The sequence below is a fragment of the Urocampus carinirostris genome, chromosome 5, assembly GCF_059441175.1.
Source record: "Urocampus carinirostris isolate Australia breed hairy pipefish chromosome 5, RoL_Ucar_1.0, whole genome shotgun sequence".
NCBI lineage: Eukaryota > Metazoa > Chordata > Actinopteri > Syngnathiformes > Syngnathidae > Urocampus > Urocampus carinirostris.
In genome coordinates this window covers 10128693-10142090 of record NC_142353.1, presented here as the reverse complement: position 1 = coordinate 10142090, position 13398 = coordinate 10128693, and the positions used below count along the sequence as shown (strand labels likewise).

General features: G+C 38.5%; 1 protein-coding gene across 1 annotated transcript; it reads right to left on the bottom strand.

Annotated features, from left to right (window-relative positions):
* Positions 1–26: 26 nt before the first annotated feature.
* On the bottom strand, positions 27–13118 carry LOC148365171 (PR domain zinc finger protein 12-like). The gene is made up of 6 exons (XM_088334971.1): positions 12827–13118; positions 9246–9311; positions 6160–6284; positions 4620–4775; positions 4346–4460; positions 27–1694 (listed from the first exon to the last, which is right to left on the bottom strand). Exons 1-6 carry the CDS (start codon positions 13116–13118, stop codon positions 1243–1245), a joined length of 1206 nt encoding a protein of 401 aa, XP_088191097.1. The 3' UTR covers positions 27–1242.
* Between the last annotated feature and the right edge of the window lie 280 nt (positions 13119–13398).

Genomic DNA, 13398 nt, shown 5'->3' with positions numbered 1-13398 from the left:
ACGTTCTTTACACAAAAACCCCAGAGACATTTGTTCGTTGCAATCATGCAGCAAAGATGAAAAACAAGCGTTCTCAACTGACAAAAAAACATCTGCTTTTAGCGAGCATAGCATTTGCCTTTTCGGTTTCTTTTTCAATGGCAGGCAGATTCTGGTTCCAGCAACTTGGGTGGGTGTACGGGCAAATCCCATTGGAAAAAGCTCGGCGGGGCCAGTGCGGGCCGCAATCCACTTGTGGCAGGCAACAGACAAAGAACCGAATAAAGGGTTTGGATGGACTACCTGTGGCAAACCATGGTTGGCTTCAAACATTTGTTTGAGAGGACTTTATGAACTTCGAAGCCTACCAAGAAACCAGGTCCAGTGTCAAGCCCAGATAGCATGACTTGTGCTACATAACGCACTCGCACAGTTTTTTCTCTGGACATTATGGCAGAAAAATATTAAGCTGGATTTAGACCTAGTGTGGGTTTTCTCCACCCAAACCTGGAGTTGTGCTTTCTGTCAGTTGAGACCAGAAGCAAGGTCTGTCAACCCAGGGCTCCACAAGGGCAACAAGACGTCGGGAAGTCAAGTACATTGGACCCAATTTGGAGTCGTGGTCCTGGTCACGCGCAAACCAAGAGTTGTGTACCGAGACCATCTCTGACCGCACCCTCCGGTTTCAGGCTGCAATGCAATTGTAACTCAATTGGACCAAAAGCAATTTGGAGTCCTGGTGACTCATTTATAAAACTGTGCATAGGAAAGATTACTATAGGTGGGGTATTAAAGAAACACACGAAGTGCGTATGAAATAAAAATTCGGGATTTATAAAACAGTCCCACGTATGTATCCTCTTTTAAATGACTATCAACTATAAAGTTGGCGCACGTGAAGGAACTCCCGCTTTATGCTTATAAAAGGCCAGGGGAACGCCCTTCAGGAATATTCAAACGTACCAAATGCGGGGATGGCTCAAGCGGAGAAAAGAACCGAAAAGCTCAATTTTACACGATGCAAAGTGGATATTCTTGTGGTTTAGTTGGATTGTCAGAAAGAATTTTTATTTGGAGGAGGGGGGTCTCGGCGTTAGCAATACCAGTTTATTTAATTTAGTTGCCAACAAGCTAATGTATGGCTCTTCCGACTTTCTCAGGTACCACCTAGCTCAAAAGGAAAAGAAAAGATCGAGAAATATGAGGGGAATATTGTGACACTAGAGCTGGAGAAGCTAACTATTCACGCTAGCCACTTCATGTCTAGAGCGCCAGGGCTGGCAGGTGGTGGAGCAGGGAAGCTGGCCTTGGCAAGGGAGGCGAGCGCCGCCCCGGCAGTAGCAGCAGTGCCCTGCCAGGTCCGGCGGTGGTCCCAGTCCCGACGGTGGACCCTGCTCCGGCGGCCGGCCGGTGCCTGGCACTCTTCTGGTGTGCTCGCAGTCCGGCTAGCTGTGAGTAGGCCGACTGGCAGACGTGGCACTTATAGGGACGCTCTCCGGTGTGCAGTCGAACGTGGTTTCGCAGAGTGGAGGACTGGCTGAAACGCCGGTTGCAGAAGCGGCAAACGAAAGGCTTGTCCAGTGTGTGGATGCGCATGTGCGAGCGCAGGTTACTTCGCGAGTTGAAGCCACGATGGCAGATGACGCAGCGCATGCGCCCTAATGAGCCCGACGAGGCACAGGGCGGTGCAGAACTCTCGCAGCCGTGGAAGTCGTCTGGAAACAAAAAAGACCACAACAGCATGCTAAAGCAAGTGCGCCACGCTAGAGAAATGATGATTAGACTAATGGCTATGTGGCACTACTCAACAGTTTGGTGAGCTGCCTGCTAGTGTCAAGTCAAGGTAAGTCCTGTTTATTTGTAAAGCCCTTAATCACAAGGAGTCTCAAAGGGCTGCACAGACCACATATTTTTGCAAGCTACAGACTATTATGACACCATCCCCTGATCTAAAACCTACAAGAAGGGACCGCACATGAGGTAATCACTCTTCCAGGATGACCAGGCTGCAACAGTTGTTGCAATAACAAAAACCACAAAGATAGTGTCAACATGAAAAATGTGGTCATTCTTAAGCTATAGAATATAAATGTGTCTAAAGCCTAGATTTAAACAGTTCCATTGAGGAGATCTGAAGATAGAATCTCAGGGGGCAGAGTATTTCACAGCACAGGGGCCCGAATGAAGAATGCTCTCAAACCTGCGGATCTCTTCTTGGCTCTTGGCATCACTAGTAGACCAGCATTTTCAGAGCAAAGGCTCCGGAACGGAACATAAGGGGGAATTAAATCTGAAAAATAAGAGGGAGCAAGTCTGTGCATGATTTTGTAAAATACCAACAGAACCTTAAAAATCACATCTTAAGCCAACAGGGAGCCAATGCAGGTTGGCTAAAATCGGGGTAATTTGATTAAATTTTCTTGTCTTAGTCAAAAGCCTCGCTGCAGCATTTTGTACCAGCTGCAGGCTCTTGATTTTGGACTTCGGGAGACTGGAGAGTAATACATTACAGTAAACGAGAAGAGAGGTACAGTAACAAACGCATGAATTATAATCTTCGCATCCGGCTGAGACACCATAGGTCGAATTTTAGCAATGTTGCGAGGATGGAAAAAAGGAATATGACACCTAAATTTTTAACTGAGTCACTCTGGGTTATATTACATTTGTCAATGTTCAGAGCATTTTTTTAGAACAAGTGACTGCATTTAGATGGACCAATAATTAGCATTGCGGTCTTTTCACGGTTGAGGCGCAAGAAGTTGAGTGACATCCATCTTTTCATCTCAGTGAGGCAGGCCTCCAAATTTCCACAGTTTAGTGGGGCAGATTCCTCCATCGGAGGATATAGTTGAGCGTCTTCTGCGTAGCAATGGAAACTGATATTATACGTGCAAATAATATCACTTAATATAAGCATGTAAAGGCTGAAAAGAAGAGGGGCAAGTACTGAACCCTGCGGAACACCAAAGGTAACACTAAAGGGGTCAGATGTCATTTCACCATATTTAACACAACGTAGACTATCTGAGAGGTAAGATCCGAACCATAAGAGGAGGGTTCCTGAGAGACCAATCCATTTTCCCAGCAGATCTAGTAAGCCATTATCGTCCACAGTGTCAAAGGCAGCACTAAGGTCCAGCAGCAACAACAGTCATGAAGCGCCGGAGTCCATTGCTAGTAGAAGATCATTGGTTACCTTAACCAGGGCTGTCTCAGTTGAGTGATTAGCCCTGAATCTGATATTGTCAGCCTTTTCTGCTGCTAATTCTAGCAAAGCATTTTAGCCACACTTTCAGTGCAACCACTAGTTTCTCATGAACAAAAAAGACAACAAGGACACATGTAAAACAATAAAGAGCTCAACAAAATACGAGTTGGTAAGAGAACTTAGATCATTAAAGTAAATGTGACAATTCTTAAATTTTAACATGCTAAGTCATGCTACGTGGCGCAACTCGATCGTTCTGCGAGAAATATTTTGCGGAAATCAAGTCAAGAGAGGCACTAGTTTCTCAGTAGCAACAAAAAAATGCGCACAAAACTAAAATAGAAGAGAATAACCGGATGCGAACGGTTTGGAAAGCCTAGCATGATAAAACATAAGCGCCAAAACAAACAAATGCAAACACGCTAGGTTAAAGCAAATCGTGCTAATAACAGAGGTTTGGTGAGCGCGGCGTTGCGGTGGTTAGCGCGTGTGCTGTGGTTAGCGGCGCGGTGGTTAGCGCGTGTGCGGCACAGTTTTCAGGTCATGGGTTCAAATCCTGCAATCAACCTTCCTGTGCGGAATTTGCATGTTCTCCCGGTGCTTGCGTGGGTTTCCTCCGGGCACTCCGGTTTCCTCCCACATTCCAAAAACATGCATGTCAGGTTAATTGGCCAGTCCAAATTGTCCCTAGGTGTGAATGAGCGAGCGAATTGTCTGTCCATGTGTGCCCTGCGACGGGCTGGTAACCAGTTCAGGGTGTCCCCTGCCCACTGCCCAAAGATAGCTGGGATGGGCTCCAGCACCCCCGCAACCCTACTGAGGATAAGCGGTGCAGATAATGGATGGATGGTGAGCTGCCAGCTTGTGTTGACCCTTTTCTGCCTTCAATGCTAGCAAAGCATCCTAACCTTTATTTGAGTGAATCAAGTCAAGAAAGTTGCTAATTTTGCATACTCATATCCCTTTTTTTCCCACAGCTGCTGCCAGTGTAATTGGCGAACTTGAGTAGCCTCGTGAACTAGAAAATGCTAACACGATGCTAGTGCAGGCCCCTTTTGTGACGCTATGACGCTAGCAGCTGTTGCTAAACCAACAGGCAAACGTAATTTGTCCATTAACCTTGGGAATGCTAACGTGATGTTAGCTCAGGCTCACCACTTTTGCTTTTCTTGACCTGCTCATCATCACCACCTGGAATTCCTGGGATCCCCAAAAAAGTGTTGTGAGAGTTCCCATACCACACCAGCAGTTCTTGGTCAGGCGGAATGGTCTGGTGGGGAGACAGACTGTAGGTTATGGTGGATAGCGGCAGCTATTAAAGGCTAGCAGCAGTTAGTGGCGGTTAGCGCTGGCCAGTGGTGGCTAGCAGCAGTTTGTGGTGGCTAGCGGGGACTTGTGGCAGTTAGCGCCAGCTAGCGTTTGAACATACCTGTAGCGCCTTGTAGAAGATGGCAGTGCCCATCTGCAGAACTTCGAGGTTCTGCTCGTGTTCGTTTCGCGCGCACTTGATGTACGTCATCCAACTTCTTTGTTCTTCCTGGCTGGCGTCCACGAAAAATCGAACGCCGCCGTCACCATTGAACACCTGACCAGTGCCAAAAACGGTAATCAACTTCCATGAACAACCAAGGTGTTGTTTATTTTTAATCCATCGAGAGGGCATGAACTGATGGCCAGACGTTCTTCTTCTGGATCTTCTGGTAAACACCCGATTTTGTTATTCCGTCAACCTCAAAACCATTTTTCGCTCGAAGCTGTCCTGGTCCTGAGGCAGCAAAGCAGCCCCAGACCATCACACTGCCCTCACCATGCTTTACTGTTGGCATCATGTTCTTTTTGTGAAATACTCTACCATTTCTATGCCAGATGTAACTGGTTTCACACCTTCCAAAAAGTTCAATTTTAAATTCTCAGTCCACACAATGTTTTTCCAAAAATCTTGAGGATAATCAAGATGCTTTCTGGCTAATGTGAGACAACTCTTACTGTTCTGTTGTGACAGCAGTGGTTTTCCATAGATTTTAATGACTTTTTTAACGGGCAAATTTTAACTTTTTCACGGAGACTTAGTAAATAAAATTAGCATTTCAAAACCACATTTAGCATTTTCTTCAGTTGTGTCTGTGAGACTTTAAAATTGGTTTGATGATCTGAAATCTTTGTGAGTGACAAATATTAAAAAAAGTCCTAATTCAGGAAGGTCACAAATACTTTTTCACGGCACCGTATCCATCAGTATTCATCTCTGTAGCTACCAACCCAATATTCATCTAGCTATACATCAATCTTGCCATCTAGCTATCCATCCGTCCATGTTTGTTTGTCCCCCCCTTTTTTTTTACATTGTACACATTTTTTTTTTCTATTTTGAGAAATTGAAAAATGAAAAAAATACAAGAATACAAAAGTTAAAAAAGGGAAACAATCAAAAGGAAAAAAGAGCTCTAAATTAAACCCAAATTTCAGGCTATAGATCGTCACTCTAAGTGCGTTATAAAAATATTCAGTGTACAATAACAAAATAAAATCCCCTCCTTTTCCCCCACCGAACAACGTGAAACACCAAATATGCAGGCACACACAATGAAATACATAAATAAAATGTAAAACAAAATAAAAAAAATGATAATAAAAAATACAATAAGAATAAAAAAAAACATTAGGACAAGGTACAGTCGAACCATGAGAGGAAATGGACCACAGGGTGGCTTATCCAAACTGAGAGGAATGGCAACAGATGAGTTTTTAACAGTCGAATCACATCCTAACAGTTGGGAAGCACCTCCACCACACGCTATTTATAAAAAAAAATAAACGGTAAAATAGATTACAGTTAAAGGAAAGAAGTACAACGAATCATACTAAATAATGATAATCAGTTGAAAGCTGTCTTAAAAAGTGGGTTTAGGGCCTCATAAAAGAAAAGAAGAAACTAAAAAAGTAAGTGATGTGTGTAAAAGTATGCGTACCTCCCACATGAGGTTGTTGTCCTTGTAGAAGTCGACGTGTTGAGGGGCCACCAGTCTCCCCGTGAAGGGCCCCATCTCCGTCCCGGCCTTGATCCAAGTCTTAGAGAAGATACCCAGACCTTCCCCTGAACCACAAAATCAAATTTGGTCATTCTTATGCGTTTTTAATATTTTGATTTTTTTTTCATTAATATTATTATCGTTATATTGGTTCTGATAAGCTTGATTGCATGCATCCATTTTTTAAATTTATAATCATCTTTTAATAAGCTTGATTGAGTGAATGCACGTTTAAAGATTCTCTTATTTTTTCAAATTTTAATTATCCGAATTTTGATTAGCTTGCTTACACTTTTTGGATTGTTTTTTTTTTCATTATTTTGAATATAACCTCGATTGCACGTTTGCATTCAGAAAAAATATTATTTGGATTTTGTTTTTCATTTTTTTGTTTATTTCGATAAGCTTATTTACCATTCCTTTTTTTCATTATTTTTGTTTCAATAAGTCTATTCTTTGCATACATTTTTTACATTTATAATTATCTTTTTAATAAGCTTGATTGCATGATTGTACTTTTTCTTTATATATGTATTTATTTTTGATCAGCTTGCGTACACTTGAGATTTTCCTCTTTTTTTTTAATTATTCTAATTTTGATAAACTTGATTGCACGCTCACATTCCTATAATTCAATAATACATATTTTCATTCGTTTAGTTTTTTTGTTAATTTTGATAAGCTTGATTGCTGCGGCATTGGAATTTTTTAGATTCTTAATCATTTTCATTTTCCATTATTTTCACGTGCAAGCATTTTGCTATTAGATTCTAAATTTATTTTTAATTCTACAAAACTTAAAGGGACAGTGTGTAATAGTTGACCACTAGAGGACACTGTGTTGTCTTGTTCGAGCTAGGGCCACTGCCACGGAACACAGCGTAGCGGCACAATGCCAGAAAAACATGGCGGCGACCTAAGGAAATAAAGATTTCTCGACGTATGATTTTTTTTTTAAATAATAATTGACAATGGTGTGATAATGTATTTTTTCCTAGTATTAAATATCAATGGGGGTTTTTTTCAAAGGTTTTTTTGAATTACTCATATGCATTGAATTATAAACATTGTCCCTAATAAAGCTTCCCCTTTTAATATTGTCCTTTACCTCAGTGAGTGTATTAAACTCAACGAGTCGGATGATCTTGTCATTATCATTATTGTAATTTTTATGTTTTAGTGCAGTTTAAGCCGCTCGCCTTTTTACTTCATCTTGAAACCTTGATGGGCTTTGACGATCTTCAAGGAGCGAATTATTCTTATGTATCTGGCGATTATGAGATGATATTTTCTTTTAGTATTAAGTATTCTTTTCAGGTCATACTCATTCTTAATATTTTAAATTGTATTCTCTTTTTTTGCATGAGAAGTTTGTGAAATTGGAAAAGCAATACTTAAGATAAACATGTTTCATTTTAAGCGATTTTGTTTATAATTCAGTGAGAAATTGTCTGAGAACTTTGCCTATTTTAAGTGTTATCAGGATAGGGTAAGGGTGTGCACATTGCTGCTGTCAACATGCAGTGACGAAAATTGAACAATGTTGAATTAAAAATGTCCGTTAATATTAGGTCATTTTAAGTTTTTCTTCCTTTCTTGAAAATAAACAAAAGTGGAAATAACATGTTGGCCATTGAGAGTGTGTTCCCATTCAAAATTTGTTATATAGTGTACATATTTCTCTGGCGCAGCCCCACAGTGCAGAGGTCCAAGGTTCCATTTTAGCTACCGCAGCCCCCGTGTGGAGTTTGCAATGGTCTTACCGTGCCTTCGTGTTTCCTCCCACATTCCAAAAACAAGCTTGCCAGGTTAAATGGCTGGCCCAAATTGTTCTTAGCTATGTATGAGCGAGTGATTTGTCTGTCCGTGTGTGCCCTGCGACTGGCTGCCAACTAGTTCAGGGTGTCCCATGCCCACTGTCCAAAAATGGCTGGGTGGGCTCCAGCACCCCTAGTGAGGATACGTGGCGCAGAAAATGGATGGATAGAATTTGAAATTATCTAAAAGTGTATAAAACCGAAGAAAACGATTGAGTTGACAGCTATGTCACTGTAACACACAACATTGTGTGTAGCAAGGGCGATTTTAGATTCAAAGCATTGAGTGTCTAGCTGGTTAAAACATTGTATTTAACTTAAAGTGATAAAACGTTGACAATTCAATTATGATATCATTTTATTTAAAATACTTTGCTAACAGCTTTTTATTTTCAAAGCCTTTTATCAATTGAATGTTCCCTTTTTACATTAAATTGCAGTAATCCTGGGCTTCCATGTTAAAATGCTCTCACCATAATACACCAGAGCCTCCACAGACTCCGCCGCTTTGCTGACCAGGCAAAAGAGCAGGGGTGCTGGGAATCTAGGGAGCTAGAAATAGACTGAACCATTTCAAGGCAGTAGAGTATCCCCAACGCTGCGTTGTTCACATGTTTGCTTTATTTTACTTATGTATATATATATATATATATATATATATATATATATATATATATATATATATATATATATATATATATATATATATATATATATATATATATATATATATATATATATATATATATATATATATATATATATATATATATATATATATATATTAGCCAGAATATGTCATTATATTTCACCCCCAAAAACCGGGCGGGTTACATGGTCTGTAGTCTGAACATCCCTTTGAGACTTCGTGTGAATAAAAGCTATTTAAATAAACATGACTATACTTGATTATCTTTCTCTGCAGGCCGCTAAGTGAGATTTTGTTCGCCACCCTGCAGCAGCCATTTGCGCGTACACAGGCCTCAATGATGATCAAATATATAGAATTTGTGCAATTCGTGAATTTGTGTACAGTATTAGGTATTTGATATCATTCATTTTTCAAATGTTTTAATCCTTTTGCACATTTGTACATTCTTAATTTGGTTTTACCTGCACTAAATGGAGCAACCCCCTAATCTCGTTATACTTGTTTTAAAAACGATAAAGACATACATTCGTGAGTCTTTGCGCATGCGTGATTTTTACCTGGAACAGAACTTTGTGCGATGATGACTTCGCTGGGCAAAACCAAACTGGACAACTTTTGGACCTCTGTGGAATCACACACACATTTTTTAAATGAAAATCATATTATAGTCTTATATTGATTTTCGTTTCTGTAAAACAAATTTTCTGTTCAAAAAACGACCATAAAAATGAAATTAGGGAACAATTGGGGTTTTGCGGCCTTGGAGAATAAGAAAAAAATCATAAAATAATCGAAAAAAGAAAGTAATCAGATGAGAACAATTAGATAAAAAACTAAATAGTGGAATACAACATTTAAATAAATAATGACACTTTAAAAAGCAAAATGAAAAGATAAGAGGAATAAAGAATAAATAAAACAATCGAAATTAAAAATACATGTTTGCAGCCTCAAAAAATGAAAAAGAATAAACATGCGCCCGAATTCCAACTCAAGGTGATGAAAACATGAAATCAAGAATAATTAAAATTTGAGGCCTCAAAAGGGAGAAAAAAATGATTTTAAAAAAAGACCATAAGATCATGGAAAAAAAATTAAGAATAATTAAGGTTTAAGGCCTCGAGAAATAAAACAACCACAGTGAGCCCGAAATGAAGGTAAAGATAATTAAACAATAAAAACAAAAAATAATTTAAATGTGCGGGATTAAAGAATTGCTCTCCGCCCAAAATAACACGAAAGATAATAAAACAAAGTAAAAAATGAAATTTGAGGGCAATAAAAAGAAAGGGAAAAATAAAAATATTTTTTTAAAAATAAGATCATAAAAATATAAAATACATACTTTTTTAAAAAGAACAAGATCATGGAAAAATAAACTAAATAATAAATACAGTTTAAGGCCTGAAAAAGAATAATCTTACTAAAACCGAAATTAAAGATAATTGAAACATAAAAAATTCAATAAGTGAAATTCGAGGCGTCAAAAAAATAACGAACACAAAACATAGATTATAAAAAAAATAGGTTTGTGTCCTCAAAAAATGAAAAAAAAAAAAAAAAGAATTACCCTGCGTCTAAAAACAAACTAAAGATAATGAAACAAAATCAAGGAGAATGATGAAAAAGATCATAATATAATAAAAATATAAAACAAAACAAATAGTTGCAGCCACAAAGAGGAAAAATATAATTATTGGCTTGCACCTGAATTAAAGCAAAAGATCAAAATAACGAATAATTTAAAAAAATGCCTGCACCTAAAATACAACACAATTAAAAAAACAGAAAAAATTGAATTTGGGGCGTGGTAAAACAATATTAATGTAAGGATTTTTTTAAAAAAAGAATATTTTCGGTTTACGGACTCGAAGAAAAACTGAGCGCCACCATTTTACGCGAACGAAAAGATCTTCGTTGTTATTATATTATCAGATGATATCAAGCACTGCGTATCTCCATTTTTAAATAAACTATTTGATTGAAAGTTTTAAATCATTTCCTAAAATTAACTTGTTCAACAAAATAATGTTTAGATTATAATAATAAGAATTGTTTGAGCTTTAAATCTTTTTTACCCAAACTTGCGTGACATTGTCGCTTTGTCTCAAAAGATTGCCAAATTAAAAAAAAAATCCTAATATAATCAAATTAAAACAATAAAAAGTAATCGAATCATAACAATTAGGTATATGAATTAATAAAAAGCAATCAATAACAATCAAACAAAATAAGCAGTGGAAAAAAAACATTCAAATAACTTAAATAACGATATTTAAAAAAGCAAAATAAAATGTGAAAGGTAAGTAATGAGTAATAAAACTTAAAAGGTAAGTTATAATTCAATAACGCTGAATTAAATAACTAAAATAATAAAATGTTATGCGATGATAAAAAACAAAATAGATAAAAATATTTGAATAAACAAAATAATAAAAAGTAATAAAATGATGAAACTTTAAATAGAAAATAAAATAATGCAAAATTAAAATACGTAAAACAACAATTATCAAATATAAAATAACTCATTTAATAAGAGTAATGAATACAAGTGAAATAAAACATTAAAAAATAAAAATAACAAAAATGTAATAAAGGTAGTGGCTGCAAGACTAATTAGATTATTGAAATAGTCAAATAAAATATAAAATAATAACACAATAATTAAAAAAAGTTGCTTGAGAAGTTGAATAATCACAAGCAGTACAATAATGATAAATTAAAAATAAAATATATTTGCTTGACAAGTTGTGTTAAATCATGACATCAAACCTAAGAATTAATGTAGTATATCAGTCAATTTATACGTTTTCCCAGCATTCCATACGGGTTTTCAAAATATGTACGCCGTATAATATTATCTCTGTGCAGGAAAATGTTTTTTTTTTGTTTGTTTTTAAGAAAAACGACCGGGTCTCGGCCAATTGGGCTCTAAAAATGGTAATAGCGACAGAAGAGCAAACAATTTTAAAATAGAGATTAAGTAAACCAATATTATCAAATACAAGTTTAATTATTGTATATTAATAACCTGCAATAAATACGATGACAATAGGTGATGGAACTGTGAACAATAGTGAAATATTGACAGTAATAATAACCATAACATATCAGAAATCCTAATTGTATTAATAACAACAGCAGGTTTGGCAATAGAAAACATGGGCTACATAACTACACATTAGTAAAATACCAAGGGAATACAGTACTATCAATAATAATAATAAGATCAAAAATAATAATTTTGTCCATACTAGTTATAAAAGGGGCAGGACGACAGCGCCGTGGTTAGCGCGTGTGCGGCACAGTTCTGAGATCATGAGATCAAACCTTCCTGTGTGGAGTTTGCATGTTCACCCCGTGCCCTCCCACATTCCCGCAATCATGCATGTCAGGTGAATTGGCCGGTCCAAATTGTCCCTGGGTGTGAATGAGCGAGTGAGTTATCAGACTCTGTGTGCCCTGTGACTGGCTGGCAACCATTTCAGGGTGTCCCCTGCCCACAACCCGAAGTTCTCACCATTAAAATGATCATAACAGAACTGAACACGGTGAAATATCAAGATGAATAATATCAATTTAATTCTAGTGAATTGGCCGGTCCAGATTGTCCCTAGGTGTGAATGAGCAAATGAGTTGTCTGTCCCTGTGTGCCCTGCGATTGGCTGGCAACCAATTCAGGGTGTCCCCTGCCCACTGCCCGGAGATGGCTGGGATGGGCTCCAGCCCCCCCGCGACCCTAATGAGGATAAGCGGTACGGCTGATGAGATGAGATGAGAATAATATTAGTAGCAGTAGCCATTCAAATAATAAAAATAGCGACAAAACTGAACACTGAAATAATGAGAGTAAGAACATGGACGGTAATATTAATATAAAATACGATTTTTTATTATAGCATTATTGACAATCAAAGAATGATACAGTGCACTATAGTAAAATATAGAGAGTAATAATATCAAGTATAATATGATAAAAAAAAATCATACTGAATATAATAATAACAGCAGAACTGGTCATAGAAATAATAACAGTACACAATAGTGAATTATCGAGAGTAATAATATCAATAGTAATATAATATATTTAAAAATGTATATTTTTGGTACAGTATTAATGAATAATAGTTAAACAAACCTCCAGAGAAGGACTGCGCAAGCACCTCAGCAGTGAAGGCGGTTCTGGGACTGGCGCCGGTCCCGGCACCGGCCCCGGTTCCTGTTCCAGGCTCGTGCATGATTTGTCTTTCTCCATGCACGCGCCTCCAGCGCCCGTACAGGAAAGTGTGCACCACGTCCGACGTGATCACTTCGGACAAGACCACGGCGGGAGCCGGTGCAAAGGGCGCCCGGGGCGGTTCCCGGGTGCAGGGGCCCCATTTGCGACCAGGGGGCGGCGGGGAGCAGGGGGGGCGCGACACGGAGCCCATTATGGGGGGGGCAACAAAAACAAAAACAAAAAAAAAAGATTGGGGGGAAAAGACACGCGAGAGAAACGCGGTTAAAGAAAGCGGGATTGCCGCCAGTCAACAAGTTGGCGGGAAAAGGAGGCGATACGAGGCAAGAGGCTGCCACGCCTCACCTTTTATATCCGTGTGTGCGCGTGCGTGCGCGCGTACCAGTCCCGGTTGAGCGCCGGTGCACCTCCCGAGTGGGCGTGGCCCGCCTGGGTGCGTCTTGCGTCGCCCTGCGCGCCATTGGGGGCCTTCG

Excerpts from the sequence above, each read along its gene's own strand:
- LOC148365171 (XM_088334971.1), bottom strand. The coding sequence starts at position 13,118 with ATGGGCTCCGTGTCGCGCCCCCCCTGCTCCCCGCCGCCCCCTGGTCGC. Across the intron at positions 9,312-12,826 it reads TGCGCAGTCCTTCTCTGGAG|AGGTCCAAAAGTTGTCCAGT; the intron begins GTTTGTTTAACT and ends GTGATTCCACAG. Across the intron at positions 1,695-4,345 it reads GGTCAAGAAAAGCAAAAGTG|ACGACTTCCACGGCTGCGAG; the intron begins GTGAGCCTGAGC and ends TTTTGTTTCCAG.